The 27,708-nt window shown below is 46.3% G+C and overlaps 2 protein-coding genes across 17 annotated transcripts in view; both read right to left on the bottom strand.

Annotated features, from left to right (window-relative positions):
- Positions 1-3,519: 3,519 nt before the first annotated feature.
- On the bottom strand, positions 3,520-20,735 carry brpf1 (bromodomain and PHD finger containing, 1). Of its 4 annotated transcripts, none has more exons than XM_035536132.2 (16): positions 20,505-20,735; positions 18,218-18,994; positions 17,241-17,430; positions 16,595-16,882; positions 15,181-15,692; positions 14,391-14,565; positions 13,915-14,046; positions 12,991-13,119; positions 12,352-12,805; positions 11,644-11,952; positions 11,188-11,466; positions 9,930-10,077; positions 7,685-7,818; positions 7,489-7,604; positions 6,901-7,055; positions 3,520-4,352 (listed from the first exon to the last, which is right to left on the bottom strand). In XM_035536132.2, exons 2-16 carry the CDS (start codon positions 18,952-18,954, stop codon positions 4,169-4,171), a joined length of 3,942 nt encoding a protein of 1,313 aa, XP_035392025.1. In that variant the 5' UTR covers positions 18,955-18,994; positions 20,505-20,735; the 3' UTR covers positions 3,520-4,168. The 4 variants fall into 4 exon arrangements, with proteins under 4 accessions (XP_035392025.1, XP_035392024.1, XP_035392023.1 ...); XM_035536131.2 differs by lacking the exon at positions 20,505-20,735 and adding an exon at positions 20,217-20,457; XM_035536130.2 differs by lacking the exon at positions 20,505-20,735 and adding an exon at positions 20,135-20,456.
- A 785-nt stretch (positions 20,736-21,520) lies between these two features.
- LOC113590955 (serine/threonine-protein kinase WNK2) overlaps positions 21,521-27,708 on the bottom strand; it is a 48,010-nt gene continuing 41,822 nt past the window's right edge. For 9 of the 13 annotated variants that reach the window (XM_081703724.1, XM_081703721.1, XM_081703722.1 and 6 more), the window contains 3 exons: positions 26,513-26,557; positions 25,682-25,989; positions 21,521-24,720 (listed from right to left, as the gene is read on the bottom strand). In XM_081703724.1, coding sequence (XP_081559850.1) covers positions 24,361-24,720; positions 25,682-25,989; positions 26,513-26,557 — 713 coding nt within the window. In that variant the 3' untranslated portion in view covers positions 21,521-24,360. The remainder of the gene's footprint in view (positions 24,721-25,681; positions 25,990-26,512; positions 26,558-27,708) is intronic. The other 4 variants (XM_081703720.1, XM_081703717.1, XM_081703719.1 and 1 more) reach the window with 1 other exon arrangement.

Below are 27,708 nucleotides of genomic sequence, written 5' to 3' on the forward strand. Positions count from 1 at the left end.
TGTTCTGTGTGCAGTTACAGACTGTAGTTCAGTTGGTACACACGATTTGTCAGCGTCTAGCTCATCATTAGTCTGTTTTTGAGCCTTGCTGACTGGATGCTGTTTGGGTGGCAGACTGGTCTCAACACAACACTAACAGTGAGGTATTCGTGGCACCGTCTTGGCTGTTGAACTGGTACGGTATATCAGCGTTGATAGTTTTTTTTTTATTATTTTAAATTTTTTATATATATACATGCATCATGTCCTGAATCATCAGAAAAAAATGAACAATGTAGTTAGTGATGCAGATCAAAATAAATTAAAAAAATGGGTGTCTTGCAAATCTTCTATTAATGAATGCAGGAAGAAGCTTGCTGATCTAGTGTAACCAAGCTGGTGAATACATCAGGGTGTTACTCTCATGATACTGCTAAAATATTCTTCTAACTAAACCACTAGATCCTATCAATGCTTCTTAACAGTGTGGCTGTCACTATCACACAACCTCTAGGCAGCATGTAACCACAGTTAGTAGTGAGATTTGGTATCCTGTCTCTTTAATAAGTAAGTAAAATGTGTGGATTTGCAACCCAGATTTTAGTCATTGATTTATTGACTAAATCAATGATTGATTGATTTTTTTTTGGGGGGGATTAATTCACTTTGAAATTCACTTTTCATTGGCCCCAACTTACAGCCACAGCTGAATTGAGAAGAAATATAAGCACAATTCAAAACTTGTGAAAAATCAAAGCAAACAGCTTCTATCTGTGTCTATCACATTAGGCAAAAACCTGCACCCAAGTAACAAGCCAGGTGTCCCTAAATGAAAAGATCGCAGGTTATTATAGCCTTTTTGTGAGTGTATTTTTTAATGTTGAAAAAAGACCAGTGTAGCTGTATTACTTGGGTAAACTGACACCAGGGCCACTGTGAATTGTGTTTGCAAGACTGTATCTGAAATGTGGGTGTGTGTTCACAAGGGAAAGAGAGAAGGAAACATCCAGATAACTGAAGCGAAATTGGGGAAGAATATTTTGCAAAAGATATGCAAATGTGTATGCCTTTGAGTCATAAATCTATTTTGTGGACTACTTAAATGACCACTGATCCTGCTCCTATGTTGACTAATTGAAACTAATACTCATTGTGGGGTATTTTTAACTGTACTGATTGTTGTCTCAGATGGAGCTTATGTGTTTTGCACTTCTAGGCATCAGCATTGATCCCTATATGTCAACAGCATTTTGCTTCATTGGTATCCTGGACTCTAACCTACTGTACTGGCCAAGATGTGTTCTATGAGTAAATGAAAGCACTTCTGTAAGTCGCTCTGGATAAGCGCGCCAAATGCCATAAATGTAAATCCGTGTGTTAGGAGAGGTCTAACAGTTTTTGTTCTGTGCTTGTTCACACAACAATGCTGCAGGTGTAATAACAGAATAAACACATGCAGGACAAAAGAACCTCCACAGACGTATAGCCCCCACAAATGAAAAAGGAGTGAAACAGAATGTCATGTGATATATTAACACCAATCGGCACCAAAACCGTCACACAACAACTGTCATTATGGAAATTAAAGTGACACGCCACTAGGACACCTAAGAGTCCTTTTGAAATGTACTTCACCACCTGGTGCAATGCTCGATGGAGCCAGTTTTATAAACTCGTTCTGTGTAGAACTGCTGCCTGCACTGGCAAATTTGGGGCCCCTGCATCAACGCTGCAGCTACAGGTCGGAGAACCTGATCCACAGGCTTTCTGCTGCAACCTTTTGTTCAGCTCACATAACATGAATTACTCAACAAACCATATCATTCAAGAAACCATATCTTTAGTCACATTCATTGTAAAGCGAACCGGTCTATCCTAAGTGCCCTTTTTTTAGGGGTGAAAAAAAAAATCGAAAGCTACACTCGAAGATACACTCACTGTCCTGCATGCCCCAGCAGCCTCTATGGCGGAGGGTGTTTGGGGTTCATCAACATGGGATGAGGGATTTTATGAGTGAATTCGGTTAGTCCTTCTAACCCACGGAGACAGTTTTTAGCATGGGATGCAGCGCCACAGCCTTGGCTCAGGGCAGGCAGAGGCTAGCCCCGCTGCCAGAGAGCCGTCAGCGATGTGAAAGAGGGAGATGGAGAGAAGCGAGACTGTGTGCCTGTGCGCTGTGCCTGCCGAGAGCCATTGCCTGGGGTACTGAAGGTAGGAACGCCACCCCATACAATCCTCCTTACCCTCCACCAGAGCCACGCAGGCCAGCCCTATAGAGGCCGCCTCTCCCACTGCACTGCGTTTGTGCACACAGCTGCATCGGCCCTGCCCCTAATACACAATTATAGAAAATTAAGGCAATTACACACATGTAAAGTCATGTTTACAAGTTAATCCAAGACGACTAACAAAATGATTGTTTAAATATACACCAATGTCAATACTTTTGAGGTTCTATGTAACTGAAAGTGTGTTACACTCCAGTAATTACTAGACTGGTCTTCTTTGCCATATTTAAAGAGCCAACTGAAAACAAACCTCTGCTTTCCTTTCTCTTCACTTCATAGGTTTCTTACCTTACCTTTTTACCATGCATTTTTATTCCACTGTGAAGTGTGATTGCGAGAAATGTCCTTTCTAAGTATAATTTACAAATATCTGAAGTAATCAGTAATGTTAAAGAAAACAATCACTAAACGTGAGATGTTTCTAATGAAAGTCATCTACAGAAAGGACATTTTATTATTTTGTTTCCCACCCACCACTTTATAAATCTTATGTCATCATGAAAATACCTTTAGGGTAAATTTCCTGTTTAAAGGAGAAAAGATTGAAAGCCCAGAACCAGGTCAAGTTTAGCCAAAGGGCTAAGACAAGTGTTTCCTCAAGTAATATTTGAGCCAAGTGTTTGCTTGAGTAATATTTGTGATAAACTGTAGAAGATATACTGACTTCAGTTATCACACATTGTATTGGAGTGAGCTTGTCAGAGTCTCACTGGAATGTGGAGTCCTAAATTTATACAAACACTTATCCACATTTCCATGTAACCCTGTTTAAAAACAGAACGTTTTTATATGTATGACCCATGAACACTCCTGAAAAAAAAAAACTTTAGAGATAAGCGTACAAAACTCAATTCCTTTTTTATTATTAAATTCTATCTTTTCTTTTATATATAAAAAGTTCTACAGTGACAGGACAAGAAACCTGACAACCGAACAACCAATTAGTCCTTCTTGATACACAATACAGAGCACAAGAAAAATACAAAACCAATTCAACACCAACAGATACACCATGACACCAGACCTGTGTAAGTGTATTTGTATGTAGTGTGTGTGTGAGGATGGGGATTGACATCATTTGTGTGAACAATAAATAAATGATAATTCAATCTAGAGCTCCTTGTATCCCCTCTTTCAAGTGAGAAAAGCATGCTTTGCATTTATACATTCTCACACACACCCACTCTCTCTCACATACTTGTGTGTGCATACATGCACATACACACTTTCACATGGGTTGGTCATGTTCAAGCACACACACACACACACACACACACACACACACACACACACACACACACACACACACACACACACACACACACACACACACACACTCATTTTCTCTTTCTCTCTCAGACACACACAAACACACAACAGAGCAAGTAACTACTCTCAAACAAGGGTTGTGCTGAGTTTGTAGGTTGTGTTAAAGTCGTATTGGTGTGTACACACGTTTGCTCAAACACAGGGAATTGTGACTCATGATTGTAATAACTCATATTTCCATAAACAGTCTCAGTATAGACACATGTACCATCTTAAACGCTGGCTGTAGTGTGAGGTATGAGTTTGTGTGTGTTTGTGTGTTCACTATCTATATATGGACTTGCCCTTTTAATGTGTGGAAGAGCACTACAAAACAACATTCTATGAGTTTTTATATTTACATACACAGACAAACAAGACTTGTCAACATAGACTATACACTTGACCCCTGATCTTTGTCCCCCAACCACTGCCACACACCAAACACCAAGCCCAAAGAAGCTTTAGCACCAAAGAGCTGGTTTGACATGTGGAAGTATGTGTGTTTGTGTGTCCATCCATGGATGTTTAAGTCCATCTGTGTGATTTCCATCAATGTAAACTGCTAGGTGTGTGTGTTTGTGTGTGTGTGTTCAGTCACTGTCGCTGGTATCGCTGCTGGGATCTCCCTGAACTTTGTTGCGGTGCTGCATAGCACGGTGGTATGCCACCTGGACTGATTTCCTGATGTTAGACTTCCTGCCTTCCAGCATCTTCTCCTTATCAAGTTCCTGATCCACACCCAAGGGGACCAGCTTAGAGCGGGGCAACCACTGCCTACACACACACACACACACACACACACACACACACACACAATAAAACATATGATTAAACTCACACATATATACATGCACACACAGAAAAAATATACAGTTAACCACACACCCATGAACATGTACACACACAAACAGAAAAGCATGCATAAATGCACACAAACAGTAAGACATACGGTTAAACATGTACAGTATCTTAACAGCCTTTGCACCTGTATTACAAACCACACTGCTGTTTCTTTTTTAGTTGTTTTCTGCATTTCAGCACTTTCCTCACACTTGTTTCCTTTGCCCTATTTATTGGACTTTGTTCTTCACAACAGGATGCACACCAGCGCTTCTCTCTGTTTCTTACACAACCTGAAAATGTGCCGGCCTCAAACAGAAATTCTCCACTCTGCAGTTCAGGAAAACCATTCTAACAAGTGATGCATAAGTATCAGTGGGCAGGCACATCTAATATCAATTGTGCTCGATAATAATTGATCATTAATGTTTGTTACTAATGTATGCATATTAATTTATATTAGCTGAAAAACCTTTTTCCGTTAAAAAAGTCAAAGACCAACCTGCTCTGCTCGAGACCCAATTTATGCTGATTCTTTATGTTTCAACTGCATAATCCTACCAAGCAGTTTGTTTAGCTGAGAGGAAGGTGGTGCAGCTAGCTGATCGCACCGGAGTGGAAGGATGGGGTGGGACAGGTGCAAAGCAGAACAGCAGGGCTTGGTTTTATTCGCGAGCTGGAAGAGGAAGCACGGCACGCAACAGGCGGGATAACACGGACAGTGTATTAGCTCGGAAAATCATCTGGTGGTAGTTTTGGTTAACGGAGGCGAGTTGTATAAAATGTTTGATTAGAGTGTCTAACGACATCCTTGTAACTCTGCAAAACCTTGCACAATGGGTAGGTGAAGATCCTATTTGTAAATTGTGTGAGGGTTGGGACACTGAAGCATATTTTGTGGGCACGTAAGGGTACCATGTCACTGGGACATTATACTTGGAGGCATAATCAGGTGCTTGGCTCCTTAGTGGGTTTATTTAGTAATATGTGCACATATGTTAACTCTTTGCCCATTAGATTTAATAGGATATAGTGGGTGTAGCTACTAAAAGGAAGAAGCTGAAATACGACTTCGTGGCTGAGGTGACAGCACATGGGCTGCGTATATAACACAAGCAGTGACGAGGGATTTGTAGCCAAGTCTGCACATCCTTACTTGTGGAATTAGGTTTTAGATGCTGTAAGCTAAGGGCAGCTGTGAAGGAATGATCTGAAGCAGCTGAACGAGTCAGTGCCCAGGATAGTGCTTTATAAAGATGGAGTGGCTGAGGTTTTCGGTGTCTCAGGTGCATGGAGGACAGGGCAGGTAAGTGGATTGCCTTCTCTAGTACGGTAGCTGCAAATGGAATCGGTGCCGCTGAGCATGCATTAAAAGGTGCCTCAGGAGGCCAGTATGGATTTAGGAAGTGATTAGCTGCCCAGGGGCAGTGCAGTGGATAGATATAGGGAGGTCATTTCAGTGAGTGTTGTTGGTGTAGTGTATAAAGCTCATGTGGACCTGGTGGCCCTGAACGTGCATCAACAGTGCCAGTGGGGCTGCATACAGCCTTAAATCACCAGAGAGGCCAGTGTGGATTTATGGATGGTTTAAATGTGAGCTTGGAGGAAGAACTGTAGCTTTTGTAAGCGCTGTTAAGTGTTGAGGCTAACAGCAACAAGTGCTTTGAAGAACGTGGCACACATGAGAACTGAACAAGGTCACAAAAACCAAATGTGAACGCAGAATCAGAGGGCAAGTTCCACAGAGCCGTAAGGTCCAGTTGAGAACAAGGCTTCAGAATCAGAGGGTGCTCACAACTGTGGCGTATAGCACAAAAGTGACCCCAGATACAGAGGGCAGGTCCAGTACAGCCACATGGCACACATGAGAAGCCAACAAGGTGACATAGTCCAAAAGTGACCTCAGAATCAGAACGCGCTCACATGTCTGAGAAGTCATTCCTTTAAGAAGGCCAGAAGAAGTTTGGTTGATGGCTTCCACTGGGAAGAACATGCGTAAAGTAAAAGAAACCATTGCTTGGAGGAAGCAATATGGAGATGCCTATGAGCCAAAAAAAAGGAACCCACACAAAAAGCAACTTTCAATTAAGATGGAGGCACTGTGCTCAGTTGTGCCTGTACCCTGCCGGAGGTGAACACATGCCGATGTGTGCTGTGGGAGACGTTACTGCATTGCTGGGAAAACCACAGCAGTGTGGTAGTACGTCAAATGAGAAAACCACGCCATTCACTAAAAAAAGCACACCGTCACAATAATCTACACGCTACGCAAGAAATGATCAAGTACTTCTCACGATGTCTGCTGGTTTCCTGACATTTCTCACACTTCGTGTCACAGTATAAGAAATATTTATGCACCGTGTTGTAGCACTGGTCCGACTATGGTAACCTATCCGTGTATTTCTGGTAGTGTCTGTGGAGGTGCTCAGACACACGGCATGTGTGGTGTGGCAAATGTGTGCGTGCGTCCTTTGGGACTAACCAGGTCCTCTTGTTGTCGAAGAAGAGCACCAGGAAGAGGTGTTCCCGTGCCTCCTGAGTCATCTGCTCACCCAGCTTCAGCACCTCGAGAGGGGGAACGGGGATCGGAACACCCCTGTGGAAAACGCCCTCCCGTGGCATTTTGGGATCGATTATCTAAGGGAAAGGGGGGAGGGGGGAGAAAGAGAGAGAAGGAACATATTAGAGTGTTGAACATCTTAGGTTGCTATAATCCCATTAGTGCAGGCTATAGCCCTCTAGTGGACAGACTAGAGGCTGCAGCTTCTCTTTCAACAATACTGGCAGGCTTTACATTTGAATACCTCTATCTGGAACTGGAGAGAGTGAGATGGTAAACATTAGATATCAACAAATATGGCCAACAGAACAGACAAAGGGTGACTCCACTAGGAATAATGAAACATTAAATAAGGTTTAGTAGCCATCGAGACAAACGCAAGTGATGGAACATAAAAAATGCACAAGGAAAACATCACAAACAAAGACAAGCAGAGGTATGTTTACTTGAGGTCGATTGCGCGTGCATCAAGGCTGTGTGCGAGTGGGTCAATATGTGGGCAAGACTTACCAAGGCAGGGTAAGAGGGATATCCTCTACATTTGGCCCATACCAGGTCTAGCGCATCCAGGGTAGTGTAGTCTGTGGAGCTCATCCAGCAGCCTGACCTACCCCTGCCCCGAACCACTAGGACACATGGACACAAACGTATTAAATCCCCTACCCATTCTCTCAGCGTGCGTGTAGGCGCGTACAGGGCTACTCACAGTGAGAAACGCCTCTGTTCCCGCCCACTGAGTAGGAGTCGTTCTCTGTCCCGGATGTCTCCTCACTGCTGTCCTCCTGAAATGCCGAGCGGGAGAAGGAGGGCTTCCCACGGCCCTGCTTGGAGGGAGTGGTGCTGATGGGAGACAGATGGTCAAACGGGGGATTATTGTTCAAAATCGGCCATACCCAACTGCACAACTTCTTCCCTCCTGACTCATGGTTTTGCTGACTCATAGACCTAAGTGTGAATGTGCTTTGGAAAACATTTGCACATCAACTTCACCAGGAATTGCATTTTTACAGTGTGGCCCTTTCTGACTCAGAACAGTACTAGCACCATAAAGAGCAGCTCGTACGGAATCAATCTTACACCTGGCAGCTGACAGACTGCGCCTTTGTTGCCTGGCTCGAACACAGAGTGCAGATGCCATGGCTGTAGCTACCGCAGACAGCTGCTGTGCGCCTTGTCCAGCCCACCTCAAACGATCACGCTTTCTGAGTGGCTATTGGCATTTCCGAGTTAAGGCACTTGTCGGCGTTAGCCTTGACAGCATTTAAAAAAGCTACAGTTCCTTCTTCAAAGCTCGCATTTAAACCAACCATAAACCCACACTGGCCTCCCTGGTGACTAAAGGTGTATCCAGATCCACGGACACCTTTAATACATGCTTAGTGCCGCCAGTTCCATACGGGCTTTTCACACTACACCAACAGCATGCATTACTGCCCCTTTGTGGCCAATCACTTCCTAAACTGTAAAATCCATACTGACCTCCGCTGGTTCCATTTGGATCAGCCATTCTAGACGAGACAATGACATGACAACAATCCACGTGCCCTTTCCTTCATGTACCTGAGACTCCAAACACCTCAGCCACTCCATCTTTATGAAACATTTCCCCAACTAGTCTGGGCTCCCCTCATCCACAGCCACTGACTAGCTCTTTCAGCTACTTCAGATAATTCCTTCACAGCTGGCTTAGACTCTCAAACCAAATTCTGAAGTTAAAATACCAATTGTAGTGATGCTAATGCCAAGAGAACAATACCAATAATACCATATTAATACCATGTTCAATTTCACATTAGTTTCAGATAAACTGTTAAATGATTAAGGTCCTTGGTAAATGTACCCTATGGTATATGACACCCAGAACAAAAGGATTTGATCCAGAACATTTTCCATTGATGTTCAGATCCGAGGATTAACACAGTTTTGGGCCTTTGCGGTCTTCTTGTTCAGACTCTCCGAGTGGAGGGGAGCTGTCTGGCTGTCTACTGCACTCCTGCTGTAGTTTATAGCTGGATCACGCTGGATCACGTCCCTGAGATGCCCCATCACCTACTTAACACTGGTACAACTGCATAAGGAGCTACGAACTGCAGTGTTTAAAGTACACTTGACAGGCAAAGAGAACTGTCAGTCTGCATCAGGGAACGCTGGTACATTTTTGCCATTCACAAAACCAGGACTCAGATGTGGAATAATTACAGTAATTTTAGAAAGTCACAGAAGAGACAGAAAGAAATGACAGACTTCAGGATAAAACTGCAACAACCAGTGCTTTTAAAAAGGACACACCATGCTTTAGTTTTCTTCCTACTGTGCTTTGCTGAGCTATTTTGGAGACCCCATCTCTCGCAGGAAATATATATATTCCCCTAATGGCTATATGTTCAAACAAACATGGTTTAAAGTTTTGTAAGGTTTCCTCTGAATTAGCAGCTACTAAAACTGCCAAGTGAAGACTTGTTTTTAAAAAACTGCTCATGTCCTACATGCAGATCTGTTATTGAGAGAATCTAAAAGTCACGGAGTTTATGGTACGGAGTGGTCTATGGGCTTTTTTTGTAGTGACTAACATGGATCAGCTGGAACACTGAACTGTGCTGGCAGTATCCAACTTATTCACAGTATCTTGACTGCCATGCCTGCTGTCCTGGGAGTTTTCGTAATGTCTTATATGCTTCTAATATTTCCTGCACAACAAATTTCCCTTGGGGACAATAAACAACAGCATTCACTGCACATTATATTTCCTGTGTGTACAGTACAGGTGTTCAGCCTGGTTAAGTCTTGCCTTCTTTACAGTTCGTAAAACATGCAGCTGCTAGGTTGCTTTATAATGATTTCTGTACATTGAAATATTTTAGATGTTTAAAATGTAGGCCAATATGTCTGTTTGAATTTGTCTTATACATTAACACCTTATTTATTTAAAATGCGTGCGTGTGCATGTGTACCTGGTCCTGTCGGAGGCTGCGCTGCTGCTGCTGCTGCTCGTAGACTCGGAGTCCGAGCTGGAGCGTGGTAGACTGCGCTCGTTCCTGTACACACGGAAGCTCTCCGTCACCGGCTGACTGCCACCATCGAAGCCGTTGCTAGGCAGACCTGCGGCACGGGCAGCACCAAGAAGGAGTCTTCAGTGGAAGCCGTGTTTAGTTATTGCCCACTGGCCTATCGGTGAAAGGGACTGTTTCTCTACACCCATCCATCCAAACAGCAACTTTAACAGAAGCAGCGAGGACTCGCTTACGCTGGCCCCGCCAAGGGCCCAGTCCCCACACTTACAAGGGCCCAGTCCCCACACTTACAAGGGCCCAGTCCCCACACTTACAAGGGCCCAGTCCCCACACTTACAAGGGCTCAGTCCCCACACTTACAAGGGCCCAGTCCCCACACTTACATGGGCCCAGTCCCCACACTGACAAGGGCCCAGTCCCCACACTTACAAGGGCCCAGTCCCCACACTCACAAGGGCCCAGTCCCCACACTCACAAGGGCCCAGTCCCCACACTCACAAGGGCCCAGTCCCCACACTTACATGGGCTCAGTCCCCACACTGAGAAGGGCCCAGTCCCCACACTCACAAGGGCCCAGTCCCCACACTCACAAGGGCCCAGTCCCCACACTCACAAGGGCCCAGTCCCCACACTCACAAGGGCTCAGTTCCCACACTTACAAGGGCTCAGTCCCCACACTCACAAGGGCCCAGTCCCCACACTCACAAGGGCCCAGTCCCCACACTCACAAGGGCTCAGTTCCCACACTCACAAGGGCTCAGTTCCCACACTCACAAGGGCCCAGTCCCCACACTCACAAGGGCCCAGTCCCCACACTCACAAGGGCCCAGTCCCCACACTCACAAGGGCCCAGTCCCCACACTCACAAGGGCCCAGTCCCCACACTCACAAGGGCCCAGTCCCCACACTCACAAGGGCTGTCTGATCTGAAGGGCTTGCTTCCCCACTCTCATTCTCTTTCTGCCCCTCTCTCTTCCTTTCAGTCTACAGCATTTAACGAACATCTGACGCTGTGGTGACATTTGGCATCAGGATAAAGGCTTTTTAACCCTTTTTCTTTTTTTTAAATGCAGATTTTACCAAAACCAAAAGAAACAAAATACTACTGGTCACTTAGGTCAAGAGTTAGGTTTACCCATTCACACAGCTGGGAAAACCGAACTCTTCGAAACCCTTAAAAACAGAATTACGTGTGTACCCAGTGGCAGGTGCTCGTTGTCACTGTCGCTGTCCGAGCTAGAGGTGGAGTGCGGGCTGCGCGGTCGCTTGCGCTGTCGCATGGGGCCCAGCAGGGGGAGCTGTGGCGGGCCCACAGAGCTGGAGCTCATGGCTCCCATGCTGTGCAGCGCCTCGCGGTTCTTCGGGGGACGACCCGGGCGCTTTGGAGGGCCGGTAGCCTTCGGGTTCTTTTTGGAGAAGAGGACGGAGGTTCGGCGGCCCACTTCTGAGGCCAGTGTAGAGGCAACCGCGCTGATGTCTGGAGAGTCAGTCGGTAACGAGAACTGTTAATCAGTAACAAGGGTCTAGAACCTTTGGGTGCTGTTGTCTGAAACTAGATGGCATACACGACGAGTGTTTTGAGACCTCAATAACCCATTTACATGTATGAGTGTGTGTGTGGTGGTTGTGAGTTCGGGCATGTGTTTGGTAATACCTTTCCCACTGATCTCCTGACTGCTGCTTTCCCCACCCTCGTCGTGCCGGGCGGTCCCAGAGGTGTGATGCCCTAGGGCGGGGCCTCTCTCGCCAGATGCTCCTGATTCGCGGTTGCCGGCGGTGGGCCCACCCTCGCGCTGGTGGGCCAGTTTGCGCTTGATGACAGTCATCTCTTTGCGCAGGGCCTTGGCGCGGCGGGAGCGGCCGATGCTGTGCTTGCCTGAGCTGACCTCATCGAAGCGCGCCTGCAGGAGACGCAGCTGCTCCTCCAGGGGCAGCCGCCGCCTGTTCTCTGGCAGGAGGAGGTCTGAGAGAGAGAGAGAGAGAGAGAGAGAGAGATGACAAGTGGGGAAAGGTCATAAATTATAAAGGAGTTACTAAGCTAATATTTACATTCACATTACTAATGAATGCATTTCTATATTATTTTTAGATTTTGTCTTATTTTCCTGTATGTTATTTTCATTGTTGTATCACATCTCTGATGAAATGTCTTTAGACTCCTTAATTCTGTTGTACTGCCTAGTCTTGACACAGAGTATTGTTTCTAGGACAACTGTGTGGGAAAGGTGTTAACTCCCCCAAAAAACAAACGCGTGAATGTCTGTAAGAAAGGAGGAAAATAAGTCCAACAGCAAGGAAAGGAAACGGTACAGAAAGACAAAAACACAAAGGAACAGTCGCAGATAAGAGACATCCAACTCACCCTCCTCATTGGTGGAAGGTGATCGTTCTCTCTCTCTGTCTCGGTCTCGGTCTCGCTCCCTCTCCCGCTCTCTCTCTCGCTCCCTCTCCCGCTCTCTCTCTCGCTCCCTCTCCCGGTCCCGCTCACGGTCCCGCTCACGGTCCCGCTCTCTCTCCCCCTCGCACGGCGACTCCGGGCTGGGTTCTCGGGGCAGGTGCATGCCTGTGTCGTAGTCGTAGCCAATGCGCTCAGCTTGCCGGCGGGCCTGTCTCAGGACTCCGCCCCCCGCCTCCCGAAGGCGCAGCGCTGCCCGGTAGAACACTGTGTCCTTGGCATTGTACTTCAGGCAGTTGTTTACGATGAGGAGGAAGTCGGCCTCGAACGTTTCAAAGTTGGCGTAGCGATGTGACTCCAGGCTCGTCCACATGGTCTGGAAGTCCATCGGCCTCTCGATGTGGTCCAGGTAGTCTGGGACCTACCACATGCCCACACATGCCCACACACACCCACACACACCCACACGCTGCACTGTTGCACAGTATATTGAAAGAAAACAGGGCTCTGTGTGTCTGTGTATGTGTGGGTGTTCATTAAACAGCTGACCTCTTTTTAAATCGGCCATCTTCACTTGTCTGCGTGTGCCTGCGTGTGCTTGTTTACCTCGTTGAGCGGAACTGGCTCAGTGAAGAAGTTGTTGGTGTCTCGCTCTTGCAGCTGTTCCAGGGTGCTTCTCAGCAACACCAGGAACGGAGTCAACTGCATCTCCAAGGCCAACTGCTGCACCTTAATCTACACCCACACAGTGCAGGTACACCATCAGTAAGGCAACGGAGCAACTGCTCAAGCACCTGCGGGAGAAGGGGTCAAAGGGCTCCCGCCGCACGCACTGCCGTCTGCGGGCCCGTAAGGTTTCCTTCTTAACGACTGGAAAAGGCCTCAGCACTATACTGCCTGGAGGTTTCCTGTCACCAAGGACATTTCTACTGAGCGGAGTGTAAGGAAGGATTTTTTCCCCCCTCCCCCTTCACACAGACTGGTCCCCAGTGCTTCTGTCCGGACGTAGGCTACGGAGCAACCCGGTCGAGTTCTTTCGACTTATAAACAGTTGCTTCTCGCAGGCTGCCAGGCGTCTGAACACATCTGCTAAATGCACTTACACATTTAATCCCTCAGCCCTGTTCTCCCATTATACTGTACACTTGAGATTACATGCCACTCACTTTAATCTGTATTTATTGCAGGCCAGGCAATGTTATTGTGCACTGGATGGCCCATTTAAAATAGTAATCCGCCCACCTAATTACCGACTGCCTACTGTCTCTGCTAAATGGTACAGTGTACATTTTATTGTGTAGTGATGTATTCCAGTTTATTGTGTGTATTTATTGTCCATTCACACTGCTGTCTGCTCCTGCCTCATGTTAAATGAGACACTGTGTCCTGAAAAAACCTCGAGTGAGGAACGAAATACACGTGTGTTGAGAAGGAATACTAATAACGATGACGTTGATTTCAGACTAGATCCTGGCATCAGTGTGTGTGTGTGTGTGTGTGTGTGTGTGTGTGTGTGTGAGATCACCTCACCGCTTCCCTCTTGAACTTCTCTCTCTTGCGGATGAGCTCCACCAACAGTCGGGCTCTCTCCAGGTCGTGCCGCAGACGCTGCCAGGCTTTCAGCTGCTCCTTTAACGCGGCGTGCTTCTCCTCACCATCCCTCTGCGCCCCACGCACGCACACAGACACACAGATCGTTCACGTTGCCAGAGCGTACTCCCACCACAGTTACCGGCAGCAAACATGATAATTAGTGAGCTCACATCAGAGATCTGCTTATGAAGGCTTGTTTTTCCTGTCTACTATCTTTGCTAAGTTTGCTTTTTGCATTGGTGGAGGATAAGATGTTGAACGACGACGCTTTTTTTTTTTTTTTGCTGAAGATCGGGGGGGGGGGGGGGGTTTCGGTGCGTACGCATGTCCGCGTGTCTGTGCATGCACGTCGGTGTGTCCTCGTCCTTTTTGCACCCCTTCGTATGTGTGCGTGTGTGTGAACGCGCACTGACCGTGGCTACAGGAGGACCGGGCTCAGGGTGGCGCTGAGACTGCAGGTGTGTCTGCAGGCGGCGGAGGAGCGGGACACCGTTGCGACTCTGTCTCTTCAGCGTCCAGTAGGCGTGGAGCCTCTGCATAAACTGACTCTTCCTGGGCACCGTCAGGTTGGCCGTGATTTTACTCAGCCTTGAGGCACACAGCCGGAGAGAGGGAGGGGGATGAAAAGAGAGAGAGAGAGAGAGAGAGAGAGAGAGAGAGAGAGGGCGAGGGATGGAGAGAGACAGACAGACAGAGAGAGAGAGAGAGATGGCGAGGGATGGAGAGAGACAGATGGAGAGAGGGAGAGAGACAGAGAGAGACGGTTTACAATAGCCAGTTCAGTTAATCACGGCACAGAGGAGGGTTTTGGGTCACATGCTGTAACTTGGCCTGACGCTTGACTTGAAATCTGGCCATGAGAAATGCTACGTTTCTCCCTCAACTCAAAGTTGTCGGACCCGTTTCTGCAAGAAATAATAACCAGAAACCACATTTTGATTTATGTCTACTGTTTTTGAATAAAAAGGCCTTTTGCACTGGATTAAAGGTGCGCACACACACACGCGCACACACACACACACACACACACACACACACACGCACTGCAATAGGTATTGTAGTTTAGATGTCTGAGAACCATCAGAAATGAATGGCAAGCGCTCACCTAAAAAATAAATAAATAAATAAATAGATCGGAATTTGGGTCGTTCTGGCTGGCCTCTCCGACTGTGTGTACCTGTACGACATAAAAACAAAGTGTACCTGTGTGGTGGGATGCAGGGCACAGACACCACCGGCGCGGCCGCTCTCCTCTCCGCCAGGATCTTCCTCGCTCTCTTCATCTTCCTCCGCGACTTGGCCTTGGCCCGCTTTGCCCTCTCCGAGCTCCAGCCCTTCCCCTCCTCCTCGCCGACCCCGCCCACGTCCTCCTCGTCCTCTGGCTCGCCCTCGCTGTGGGAGGTGCTGGCCCCGCCCACCCCCCCCAGCGGGCGGGCCGAGCCCGGCGGCGTGTGGATGTCGCAGTAGGCGGTCTTGCGCACGCTGAACGACGTGCCGTTGGCGCCGGTCTCGCGCACGGGCTCCATCTTCATGTAGAGGCCGGCCTGCTGGGCACACGTGACGTGGAACGCCGTGTAGCAGTTGGCCTTGTGGCACTGGATGCACGCGCCAGAGCCGCGCTGCTTGCAGATGTAGCACGTGAGCTTCCAGCGGGCGGGAGGGATGTGCTCGATGCTGTCGATGGGCTCCAGGAAGACCGTGTTGGCAAAGCACACCTGGCGAGGGGAAGGAGGGCCGAGCCGTCGATGAGGTCAGAGGAGAGAGGGGAAATGACAAGCAGTGCGGGATGCGACTCGCGCTCAGGAAAAATGCCCGTCCCTTCACTAAGGCACAGCTCAGCGCGCCGGCACGCCAAACCCGTCTGACTCGGAGCCCCTTCCTCACTTGGGCAAGCCCCGTATTCAAAATGAAACCCTGCTGTAATGACTACCATAATAAGCTTTTAGAGTGGATTCACAAAGCATGGAAGAGAGCAAGGACCATTACCGTCGCAGAATCAAAGCTCTGGAGGCCTCGCATGCGAATGGCAAAAACATACGGCTGTGTCAGGGTCAGCTCTGAGTGTGTAGCTCACCTTCACAACACCGTCTGATACCCGAGAGTGCTCGCTACTCAAAAGTCGTGGACTTTACAAAGGACAAAGCAATACGACTAAGCAAATCCATTATACTGCTACTTCCATCAATTTTTTAATATCAGATCTTGTTGAGGAAACCCAACTCCACTGTCTGGCCTGCGACCGGCTGCGATGGCCACTGTTTGAAAAGGCTAACCGCTTCAGGGTACTCTGGCCAAAGTCTTTCAACCAGAACCTGAAATCTGAGCAATCGAGGCAGGTATTCTCACAGCGCTTAAGTTGTCCTAAATGCCAGAGGGCCCAAATCCACCCATCACTTTAACGGCAAAATTCTAAATTTAACCCATAGTCATATTCCAAATTTGTAGTTGAAATTTAATCTGAGCCGCCACCCTCTTCACACCTTTCTTCATACCCACTGACAAAAACAAGCCTCGGTATTAAAAAGCATATGGCCAAACATCCGCCAATTCAAGACACAACTGGGGTTTGGTGGGGGTAACACTATACACACACACACACACACACACACACTCTCACCTCGGGTATCCACAGCGCGCACACAACGTGCGCCCACCGCGCGTCGTCGGTCTGTTTGAAGGCCCCGCCCTTGTTGGGGCAGAGCGCGCAGTCGACAGCACGCGAGGGCGACTGCAAGCACCGGCGGCAAAGCCACTGGCCCTCGGGGATGTAGGGCACGCCATAGCACTCTTGGTGCACGGCCAGGTTGCACATGTCGCAGAACAGGATGACGTTGCTGTTCTGGCACTCGCCGTCGTTGCAGATGCAGCACACGGCGTCCTCGTCGATCAGCGAGTTGGGGTCGCCCTAGTGGGGAGAGGAGGACGTTTTTACTAGCACACGTGCAAGAGTCAGCAGCGAGTCTGTTGGAAGACGGGAAGCGACGGCAAAGCCATTCACACGTGACAAGTATGTGACAAATAAACCAAACTTGATGTGTCGCCACCAGAGGAAGTGGCCAGAGGTGTTTATGTAGCTCAAAGAGAAACGTGAAACTTACTGAACCAGTCCACCGGTAACTATACAATGGCCAAAAGCAAATGGCTGAAAGCTTGCAGCTCTACTCAAGCCATGCTGCCCCTTTAAGATTTTAAGGCATTAAGGTGTGCGTTATGGGGGTTATCTCGCAACCGTAAGATGGCACGTCTGGAAACAGCCGTCAAACCTTGTTGTGACTCTCGAAGTAGGACTCCTTCTCCAGGCGGTCCATCAAGTATTCAAAGACCTCCTGGGGGATCGGCGTTACACCGTCGCTACGCCGCTTGTCATTCATGATGTCCAGCCAGATATAATCTTCCTCATCGATGTCATACTCGACCTCCTCATCCAGCTCCTCCACAGACTTATCTATGTACCTGTGGGAGCAGCACAAAGCAGACAGCAAGGGCATAGAAGGAAACAAAGGGTTAAAAGCTGTTGGTTGTTGAGGTTCAACAAGTGTTACATATAAGACTAAAACAAGTGTCACACACCCACCCACCCACACACACACACACACACACACACACACACACACACACACACCCACACACACTCCTGCAACCACCCTAAATGCGCTACATGTAAATTTACTAGTACGAGTATGAAAGGACCAACTGTTATCACTCATTCCTCATCATGTATTAATGCATAAGTAGTTTATTCTCTTTCAATACATGTTATCGGCTGCACTGGAGAAACCAAGAGAAGGATTGCTGATGGGTTCGGACTCGTCATTTTCAGGGGTAAGGCATGTTGATGCCAATGACCATTGCATCCGTTTGCACTGGTAGTTGCCATGACAGCAATAAAGACAATAAAACAAATGATCTACACTCTGAACTTTAGAACCCCTTGGAATGATGTAAACATCTACTGTTTAGAATATAAACTGGTTTCGCATCCTAGAAATTCAAAAGTACTGTGCTTGCACAGTTACTGAAGGACCTCTTTCAGAAATGTCCTTTTTCTTTGGAAACCTTATACACTGCAAAAAAAATTTTCTACCTCTACATCACCCTTCCCACAGGGCTGAAGAAAACTGATGATATGGCTTACATCTGAAGGGAGCAGGAACACAACAAGACTGGCCCCGTGACTGTGTTGACACCTTTGACAGACAGACAGTACCTTAAAGGAGAAAGCATTGGCACGTGCGTCTACCTGTAATAAGACAACGGCCGTGGAGGTGCGTCCGGCCTCTCCTGATCCAGCTCTCGGAACACCGCCTCAGGAAGCTTCACAGCTGGACCAGGCAGGTTACCATGGTGATGCGAGCCCTCCTTCTTTTTCTCTTTACTCTTGTGCTTGCCTGTCTTGGGCGTGGTCCCAGCACATTTCCCCCCGTTGGCTGCCGCAGGAGTGTCGGGCCTGTCTTTCCCATTGCCCCCACCCTCGCCGCCGCCCCCATCACCCCCATTGCATGCAGCGGAGCCCCCTGGTCCGGACGCGGAGGTGTCCTCAGCCTCGCTATCCTCCTCAGAAACGACGTCAAGGTCCTCAAAAATGCTGATCCGGTGCACTTTGCCATGGATCTCCAGCTCAACCATGCGCTGGGCCTGGGCATAGGTCATCGTCTCCCTGCCAGGAGAATGGGAGCGTTCGGAGCGCTCGGCCGGGCTACCGGGCATTCCACCTTGCCCTGGCATCCCAGCACCAGTGCCAGAGTCCGTGCCATCGGCCGAGCCAGTCAGGCTGACCCGCGGCGGCCGGCCCTTGCGCCTCTTCTGAGGTGTGCCTTGGGTCGGAGGAGGATTGTCGTGGTCGTAGTGGTAGAGGTGGTACTCGATGCCACTAAAACTCTTGTAGACTTTGCGACAGGTCTCCACGGGACACTCATAGGGTGGCTTAGTGGCCCGGAGGTTGTGGCAGAATGTCTTCACGTCAAAGTCCAGACCCATGCTGTCAGCAAACCCAGCAGGGAAAAGGTCCAGCTTACATCTGAAAAAGAAAAGGTGGGACATTTTGTAAGATGTTAGTATCCTTGCCAAGCAAGTATACAAAAAATATCTATAAGGAGGACTGACTCTTCTACTCATAAATATGTAATAGTTAGACACCTACAAGGTATACACAAGTTCGTTAGCTAATAATAACTAGCTAGCAGTCAGTTGCCTAAAATGAATTCATCCATACTGAATAAATCAGCAAATTTAGCAGATTCTGTATAACAAGTTGTTTCAACTGAAATTACATTTCCTATAAATAAGCTCTACTGAATCATCTTTAAACAAGGCAGACCAACAAGGCAGACTAAAGCACAGTAGAATAAAACTTCAAACATTCTGCTATTTAACGGAAAGATTCTAGCTATGCTACTTCTAAGCATAGTCAACTACGTTAACAGTTGAAAAATGTCGCTTACAAGCTTCACCGACAGACTTCACAGGCAGTTACGCTACACTTATATCTAACAAATCCTTCTGTCATTATTCGTTCCGTTAAATGATGTGACGTTATACAGGTGTTATACAGGCGTGCCACCAGCTGGATGTAAACAACTACGTTTTCAAAAACAAGTGGTCTGAGAAAGGTAATTTATTTCCACGAACATATTTCAGTAGCTACCACGGAGTACCGTAAAACCTTCAGCACTTAACCGCGGTATCTTAAGTTAGGTTGAGTAATCTGTAGTTAGCACGGCTGCAAGCCGAAGAGCATCTTGCAACAATGTTTCCCTCCAATGTTTCCCTTCCCGTTTTAACAGAACATTCTTACAATAGTCATTCAGTAGAGTAAACGGACATAAAACCGAAGCCAAAATGCCTATTCAGGTTCGTGGGTTTTTGTTTTTTGTCAGAAAATTCTCCGATATTGCATTGGAAACAGAATGGAACTGGAAAGATGTCTGGTATTTTAGCTCGCACTGTTACGGCTTACTGTACTGACTGTCTAGCGATTAGCTAACTGGAGCCAGTGTAGCCCAACAGTCGCGGACACGAAATAAAAATAAAACGATTCCTCTGCCTCGCAAACGAGGGGGTTTCGTTAAATTCGCAAAGCATCTTGTCCACACGAAGGGACTCCTGTTTAACCCAGTATCCCCACCACCAATGTAGACATGAACTGGTAAACACTCACTACTCCGGGCGCTTCTTAACGAGCAGCACAATATCCGAGCGTTAGTTCCAACGAAGAACAATTGGATTTACATCCAACTTACTTCTGAGAATATCGGTGAATCTGATTAAAGACTGCCGATATTATAGTGATTCAAAAAATACATTAGGTGGTTTAATTGTAAAGAGAATAATACAGGAACTGGACGAACAAAAGGGGGCTACAATTGAATGCCATGGGCGCGTGTTTGCACATTCGCCATTTCCATATGATGGTTTCTGTCGTTTCTGGTGAATTAGCGACCAAACCCTAATCGTATAAAAATATTTGATCACTAAAGGAGAATGCGTAAAGATTTTTGATTTTAAGAAAATCAAAACGTGGTACGCACATGTGCTGGATTAAAAATCGTTTACTTCCTTCTTGAACCTGTTTTGAACTCCACCAATTTGCGAATCAGACAACGACTTTCACATTTCACATTGTAGATGTTCACATGCTTTCACAAATATTACTCAGGGTCCATTTCTGTAGAAGGATGTTAGCTGTAATCCGCATTAATCGCAATACTGTGCGAAATCAGAACGTTTAACCTTTTCGGTATATTTCCGTGGTTTTATCAAGCTCTCATACGAATCTGCTAACGTGGATCTGTCATTTGTTCTACTAATCCTTTGCGCCATAAATTTGAATACGTACCTACCGTGCATACATACGGAGTGGTCCAGTAAGGCCGACAAGGGGTGCTGTTTGCAGACTTTGCGGAAAAGATTGCAGGGCTCGTGTAGTTTAACTTACGGCACACGTAAAATCTTGAAAATACTAAATACAATATTTACTACTACTACTACTACTACTACTAATAATAATAATCTACATTTATATGTCTGTTTTAACGTATGATGAACACAGACATTCCATTATGCTATTAAGTGGTTGATTATTTTCTAACTCAACCTGCAATGACATAATGCATTTAGATGTCATTCTTCTAGTATGCCAGTTTTAAGAGACAGACAAGTAAATATGTCTGATTTTTACCCCCCCCCCCCTCCCTTTTTAAGCTTTACCGATGTGAAAGTACACTGAAAAGAAGCAAGCGATGGGGCCATCCAACACATTTTATTGTTGCCATGCGTTTTATTTTGTTGTAGTGCGATTCTGATAAATGCTTTCCTCCATCAGCTTGCTAAACCATATGCAAACATACATACCCTATATCTGGCTAAATGAATTAAGAATTTCTAGGTAATTGGCTGAAAGCAGAACACCTAGAGAAACTGGCTGAACAGGTTTGGTGAAACATTACTAATGCTCAGCCTGACTGCATGTTCCCTGGCCAGGAGCACAACTGAACAGTCACTACAGTAACACTGCTACAACAAAACAACATAAACAAGGATGCTGTTATCAAGCACAAAATAAGGTTTATTTCTTTTTTTTTAAACATATACAGAGGCTTTGTGACAGGAGTGCAGCTTGATTGGGCTGAGCTGAATAAAGGAATGCAGAGAGTGGGGTGTTCTAGGCAAAAGCCATCATTAACAAATCTTCCATGAAAATAAAGGTCAAAAAGTCTGCTAACGCACAATGGCAACTTGACATATGGCTGCAAAAATACAAGTAAACAGAGGAAAGTAATGTCTTACTGCTGGAAGTGTTTCACCTAAAGCACACCATTCTCCATAATGTCCAATATAAAAGAGTACAATAAACTGGTGAAATAATAAGATACTGGGAGAGGTTTAAAAAGAAGAAAATAATACTAAAGCAAATGGTGTACGTACATTAAATTACAGGTGACCTGCACAGTTCACAGCTTGGGCAGAACCATAGTTCACAGCCTCTTCAACGTGGGGTAGAAAAAACGGTTCCGTTTAGGAACCATGTGGTGGGGAGCCTGAGCGTGCAGGGCCCAGGATTCGGAGTCACAAAGATCAGGCTCTGATTGCAGCCGGGGAAAGTGCAGTTATAGCATAGTGTCCTCAGAGTGTCCAGTCACCCCTCCCCCCCAATCACCCCCAACACCTCTGCAACTTCTAATTAAAAAGTTAAATATTTGCAACACAAGTGAAATGCAGAAACAGGTGATCTCCATTATGAATCAATTTGTGGCACACACAAACAAATGTGATTTCATTCCTCATACTTCACAATCTTTCTAAATCAACAGCAGGGTATGTGGAATTATTATGGACATGACTTAGAGCCTTTTTTGTACCTTGTTTCACACTCAGTACTTCACAGAGATCTAGATATAACTTGGGCAGTGTGCTGGATTACAGACAATATATTGCCTTATACACTGCATTGTTTGAATGTGTGTGTATACAGTAACTGCTGTTCACATTTTTCGCTTTACTAAATCACTCAGAACACACTAGCAGCATTGAAAAAAAGAAAAAGAAAAACTCTTAGAAATTTTAATAGATTGTAGAAACATGTCTAAACGAATGATTGCAATGCCTTTCCAAAATACAGCCAGTGCATAAGTGCCGAACAATAACAGAGCCGTAACGGGGAAAGAAAAGAAGAACCTATGTAAATGCAGCTTAAAATCATCTTGCTCTAGTTGATGGATGGAATGCTAGGCAGTCGTGTACAGTGCCAATTTCTGCACTGGGCCTCTCGTTCTCCTAGTGTGTGGATAAGGCTTGTGGCAAGGCCATTTTTAAAAGCTTTTGTTCCTTTTCTTTTCCTCTTTATTGTGGGTTAGGGTGAAATTGCACTTAAGTCTGCGTAGCTATTCTCCCCCAACATTACATAGTCACTGCTACATTCTGAGACAGCTCAGTATTTAATTTCTCACACGTACCTGCAGGATTTATCTTCCCCCCCCCCCCTCCCACCCCCACAAACAAAACTAAAACCAGCCTGAAATTTGTAAACTTGTAAACTTCACTGTGAGCATGCATAAGTTTTCCTGCCCTTCCCCCTACATGCAACGTTCCCAAGCACCACATGAAATCTTTCTGTGTGTTTCACAAATGCACCAACACGGATGGCATGGACCCTTGTCCAATCATACACCATGCAAGTGGCCAGTGTTTCACGAGGTTAAGATGTTGGAATAAACATTTGCGACTCCTCATATTGTGCTTGTAACGGGCTTTCTGCTGAGGCCGTAAACCAAATGCTCTCCACAGGCATATTTCCTATCAAGAATATACAGTTGCTACCAAATTAAGATTTTCTTTTGTGTCATGCTTTGTCTCAAGGGCTTTTTAAAAATGGTAACAATTGAAGGAGGAAAAAATAAATAAATGGGGTGGGGGAGAGACGAAAAACTGATATTGCATTGAACACAACAAGATTCGTAGTCGCCCGTGAGGCCGAAGCCTCTTCGCTGGGGGCCGACTTACTGAGTTGTGTGGGGTAATCATTTAACTGTCAAGGCACTACACTCCTCCTGATCCTCTTGCTTGCAGGGCATCTGCGCTGCAGTCTGAGACTGCACTGTGCATGCATTCTTCTCCACTCCATGGGACTGGTAGCTACCAGAGCCATAGGTTTGGAGCTCCATAAAAGTAGCCTGAAATTTAGCGTTAAGACACCTCACTATGAGTAGGACCTTAAATCGAGTTGAACACTGATGAAATCTTTTGTTCTTCTCTAAGCATTTGGTATCTTTGGATGTTCATGCATCTATAGCTCTGAGAAGTACCAGTGAAGGCCTGTTTGTTTATTCTGTACTAGACCTATCAAACAGTGAGCTCTAGTGGAAAAGCGTGAGAATTCAGACGTGTGATGAACAGTTATGGCTGTAGGATTCATAAAGGCCATAGTCAAATGCATTACAACCAAATGCAGACTTTCTTCCACTCACTCAAGTGCTGACACACACACACACACACACACACACACACACACACACACACACACACACACACACACACTTTATTTACAGGCTCTGGAGCTATGTACAGGTGCCGTCTGCCATCCAAGGCAGGTTACTGACATCATTAACACTGAACCATACAACTTGACTATGGATATTGAAGTTTCCATGTGAGGCTGGGGTAACCTGTACAGCTTAGCATATGTGTGGAGAACATGAGTAACAAACTTCTTACCAGTGACTCCACTAGAAGAGCCAGGTATGTAGGAAGTAGTTATTTTAAATCAGGGGGTCATTAAATGAGTATCACAGTTCTAGTCTACACAGCTTTGCATTAGATACAAGTTACTGAAGTAACTGGCCCAGGGCTTTGCTTGTGGAATGGGTTGGAGCAAATAAGGTAGTTTCGTTATATAGTCCTGGCACCACCAGGGCACAGAGGGTTGTCCGAGGTGCTCAGCGCCATGGGAAAGGCTTGCAGCGCAGTACTGGTCAGTGCAGGGAAGGGCACCATACCCGCTGTGCCAAGCATGCGCACGGGCCCCATTGTGCCAGCCGGACAGGGAATCCTTGGCCACTGCGTTGGGTACCTGGAGGCTGGCACCACCCCTCCATAGGGACCAGTGGAGAGCAGGTAGCCAGCTGGCTGTAGGACCGGTGAGGGTGTGCTCGCAAGGGCAGGGGGCCGGGCCGGGCATAGAGCTCCAGAGAGCGTGCAGGAGAGGGGAAGCTGGCACGACAAGGAGCTCCGAGGAACTGTAGCTCTCATCTACACACACACACACACACACACACACACACACACACACACAGAGGGGTGGGGGTGGGAGGGACAGACCAAGAGCACATATAGGAGATTAAACCTTTGTGTGTTTCACAAATGCACCAACAATGATGGCTACGGTTAAGATGCTGGAATAAACATTTGCGACTCCTCATATTGTGCTTGTAACGGGCTTTCTGCTGAGGCCATAAACCAAATGCTCTCCACAGGCATATTTCCCATCAAGAATATACAGTTGTTACCAAATTAAGATTTTCTTTTGTGTCATGCTTTGCTTGAAGAGCTTTTTAAAAACGGTGTCAATTGAAGGAAAAAAAAAAAGGGGGTGGGGGAGAGACGAAAAACTGATATTGCATGGAACACAACAAGATTCGTAGTCGCCCGTGAGGCCGAAGCCTCTTCGCTGGGGGCCGACTTACTGAGTTGTGTGGGGTAATCGTTTAACTGTCAAGGCACTACACTCCTCCTGATCCTCTTGCTTGCAGGGCATCTGCGCTGCAGTCTGAGACTGCACTGTGCATGCATTCTTCTCCACTCCATGGGACTGGTAGCTACCAGAGCCATAGGTTTGGAGCTCCATAAAAGTAGCCTGAAATTTAGCGTTAAGACACCTCACTATGAGTAGGACCTTAAATCGAGTTGAACACTGATGAAATCTTTTGTTCTTCTCTAAGCATTTGGTATCTTTGGATGTTCATGCATCTATATGAAGGGTGGAGAGGGAAAGTCAGATGTTGTTTGAACATCTTTTTAGGTGCATCTCAGTTAAAGCTTGACTTCCGTCTATGAATGCACATTTTATATGGCATTTAAATGGACCACTTTCTGTGTGATTAACTCCATGCTGCCATGTCCATCAAAGTCTTTGCACACGAAGTAACTGAGTTAGAAAGGTTAAGAGCAAGAGGAGAACTTGGGTTTAGGAAAATGAGTTGAAAACATTTACCTGATTTGTAGCTCCTCCCTTTGATGGGGGATTGACTTTCATGTCCTGGTGACGTTGCTGCTGTTTGATCTGGTTGAGGGAGAGGCGGGATTGAGGAGCAGAAGCAAGCGTTTCTTTTGTCCAATCATCGACCAGTTTGTGCAGGTCGTCGGTGAATGTTCCGGTTTTATTGTTACTGTTGTTGGTCTGAGCCTGAGCTAGCGCTGTGATTGGTTGAGGACCAGGCGTAGGCATAGACACAGGAGGTGGGACCGATTGCTGATTGGATGCCGAGGTTGTAGGCGTGGCACCAGTGCTGTTTGATGACCCTATAAGAGACAACACACACTTGAGGAAAAAAGCAAAAACGAGAGGAAGGATCCTTCCGCCCCACAAAAAACTAAACCAACCAAAAAAGGCATCTTGCCTTGGATTTCAGTAATCAATCAGCTGCTTACTGATAATCTGTCAAACCTGACTGTGTTAAATGACTCACCCAATTAGCATCATCTCTGGAATATGAAATCACGTTTATTCTATCAACAAGACTTTTTTTTTTTTTTCCACTGCCTTGTCAATAAGCAGCCAAAAGACTGAACTAAGCAACATGACTACTGAAACACACACAAGGAATAATCAAAGATGCAGACATAAATTAACAAACAAGACTTGTTGCACCAAATATCACCATGCACTATGGGGAGAAAAAAATGAATTAAAGGAATGAACTGGTGAAGCACTTCATTATGTTTCCACACGTTGCCGTTGCAAACACAGGAAGACGACAGGAAGAGAAAGGGGTACGAGAAAAGAAAAATGGACAGAACAAGAGAGAGTAAATGGGATAGTTACTACTACTGCGCTCTTTGCCTAGACATAGTCGTTTCAGAGTGGACCCTATAAAGAGGCAAAACAATAAAGACACACAAGGTTAGGGGGTAGGCGTGAAACGCCGCACACTGTAGCTCATTGGACAAGCAGCAGGACAACCATAGACAGTGGCCATTCAAGTAAACAGAAATGGGATCAGGAGGAGGTACAGGGAGATTTGATTTAGCCAGTAAAGATAGTGGGTTCAGGGTGGTTGGGGGTGCTGCAGGTGATGTATTGATTTAGAAGACCCTAATTGGAGGTCCACAAAAAGAAAAAAAAAAAAAAAAAAAAAAAGTTTTAGTTACAGTTATAGAATTAGTTGCACGGAACTGTAGCAGGTCGCTTGTTGCAGTGGTAGCTCAGTTAGGTACTTGACTTGTAATCGGAAGGTTGCTGGTTCAAGCCAGCAAGTTGCTTTGGATAAAAGTGTCAGGTAAATGTAAATGCTTGTTTTTTGGGGGAGGCAGGGGGGAAGCATCCTATGTTTCAAAGCAGTGGATTTACAATCCTTGTTTGAGTAGCGCTACAAAACACATTTCAACATTTTTCCAGCTCCCCTCTATGGCCAAATCAGCCCTTCATGAGTTTCAAAGGTGTTTTAGGCAAATACTAGAGAGTTTACAGTGCAGGGGCACTTCACGACCAGGACTGGGGAAGTGACGTAAAGGAAAGCATCACTAATTTTTGTGAAAAAGAACTAAAACCAGGGCTGTTTTTAAGTCCTTGTGAGTAGACCCTTTTCTGAATCTGATCCAGTCTGATAGGCAAAGAGCTCTTGATGGCACATTTCCATTGGCACGGTGTCATTGCCGGTTCCATAATCTTTAATGGTTCTGCATTCTGCAAAATAAAAGTAGTTCTAAACCTGTTGCGCTGGACCCAATGACTTTGTGACGCCAGAGGCCTGGCCACTGTGTAAGGTTATTAACCCACCATTTACAACTAAAAGCAGGAGAATTACATCACAAATGGCAGCTTTGAATCACCAGTGCTCCTGAAAGTTGATTGTGGATGGTTAGATGTGCCCTCAAAGAAAAGCAATAATTTGCGAAAGAGCAGGCTACGCCATGTAGTTTATACAATGTTTCTGATGTCCATTTCCAGATTAGGCCCATATTCAGATGCTCTCAAACCAGTGGAAATGTGGGTCCATTCTTAAACAGTTTGTAGTTCAC

This window comes from Electrophorus electricus, chromosome 20, assembly GCF_041902795.1.
Source record: "Electrophorus electricus isolate QZ-2024a chromosome 20, ASM4190279v1, whole genome shotgun sequence".
Taxonomy (NCBI): domain Eukaryota; kingdom Metazoa; phylum Chordata; class Actinopteri; order Gymnotiformes; family Gymnotidae; genus Electrophorus; species Electrophorus electricus.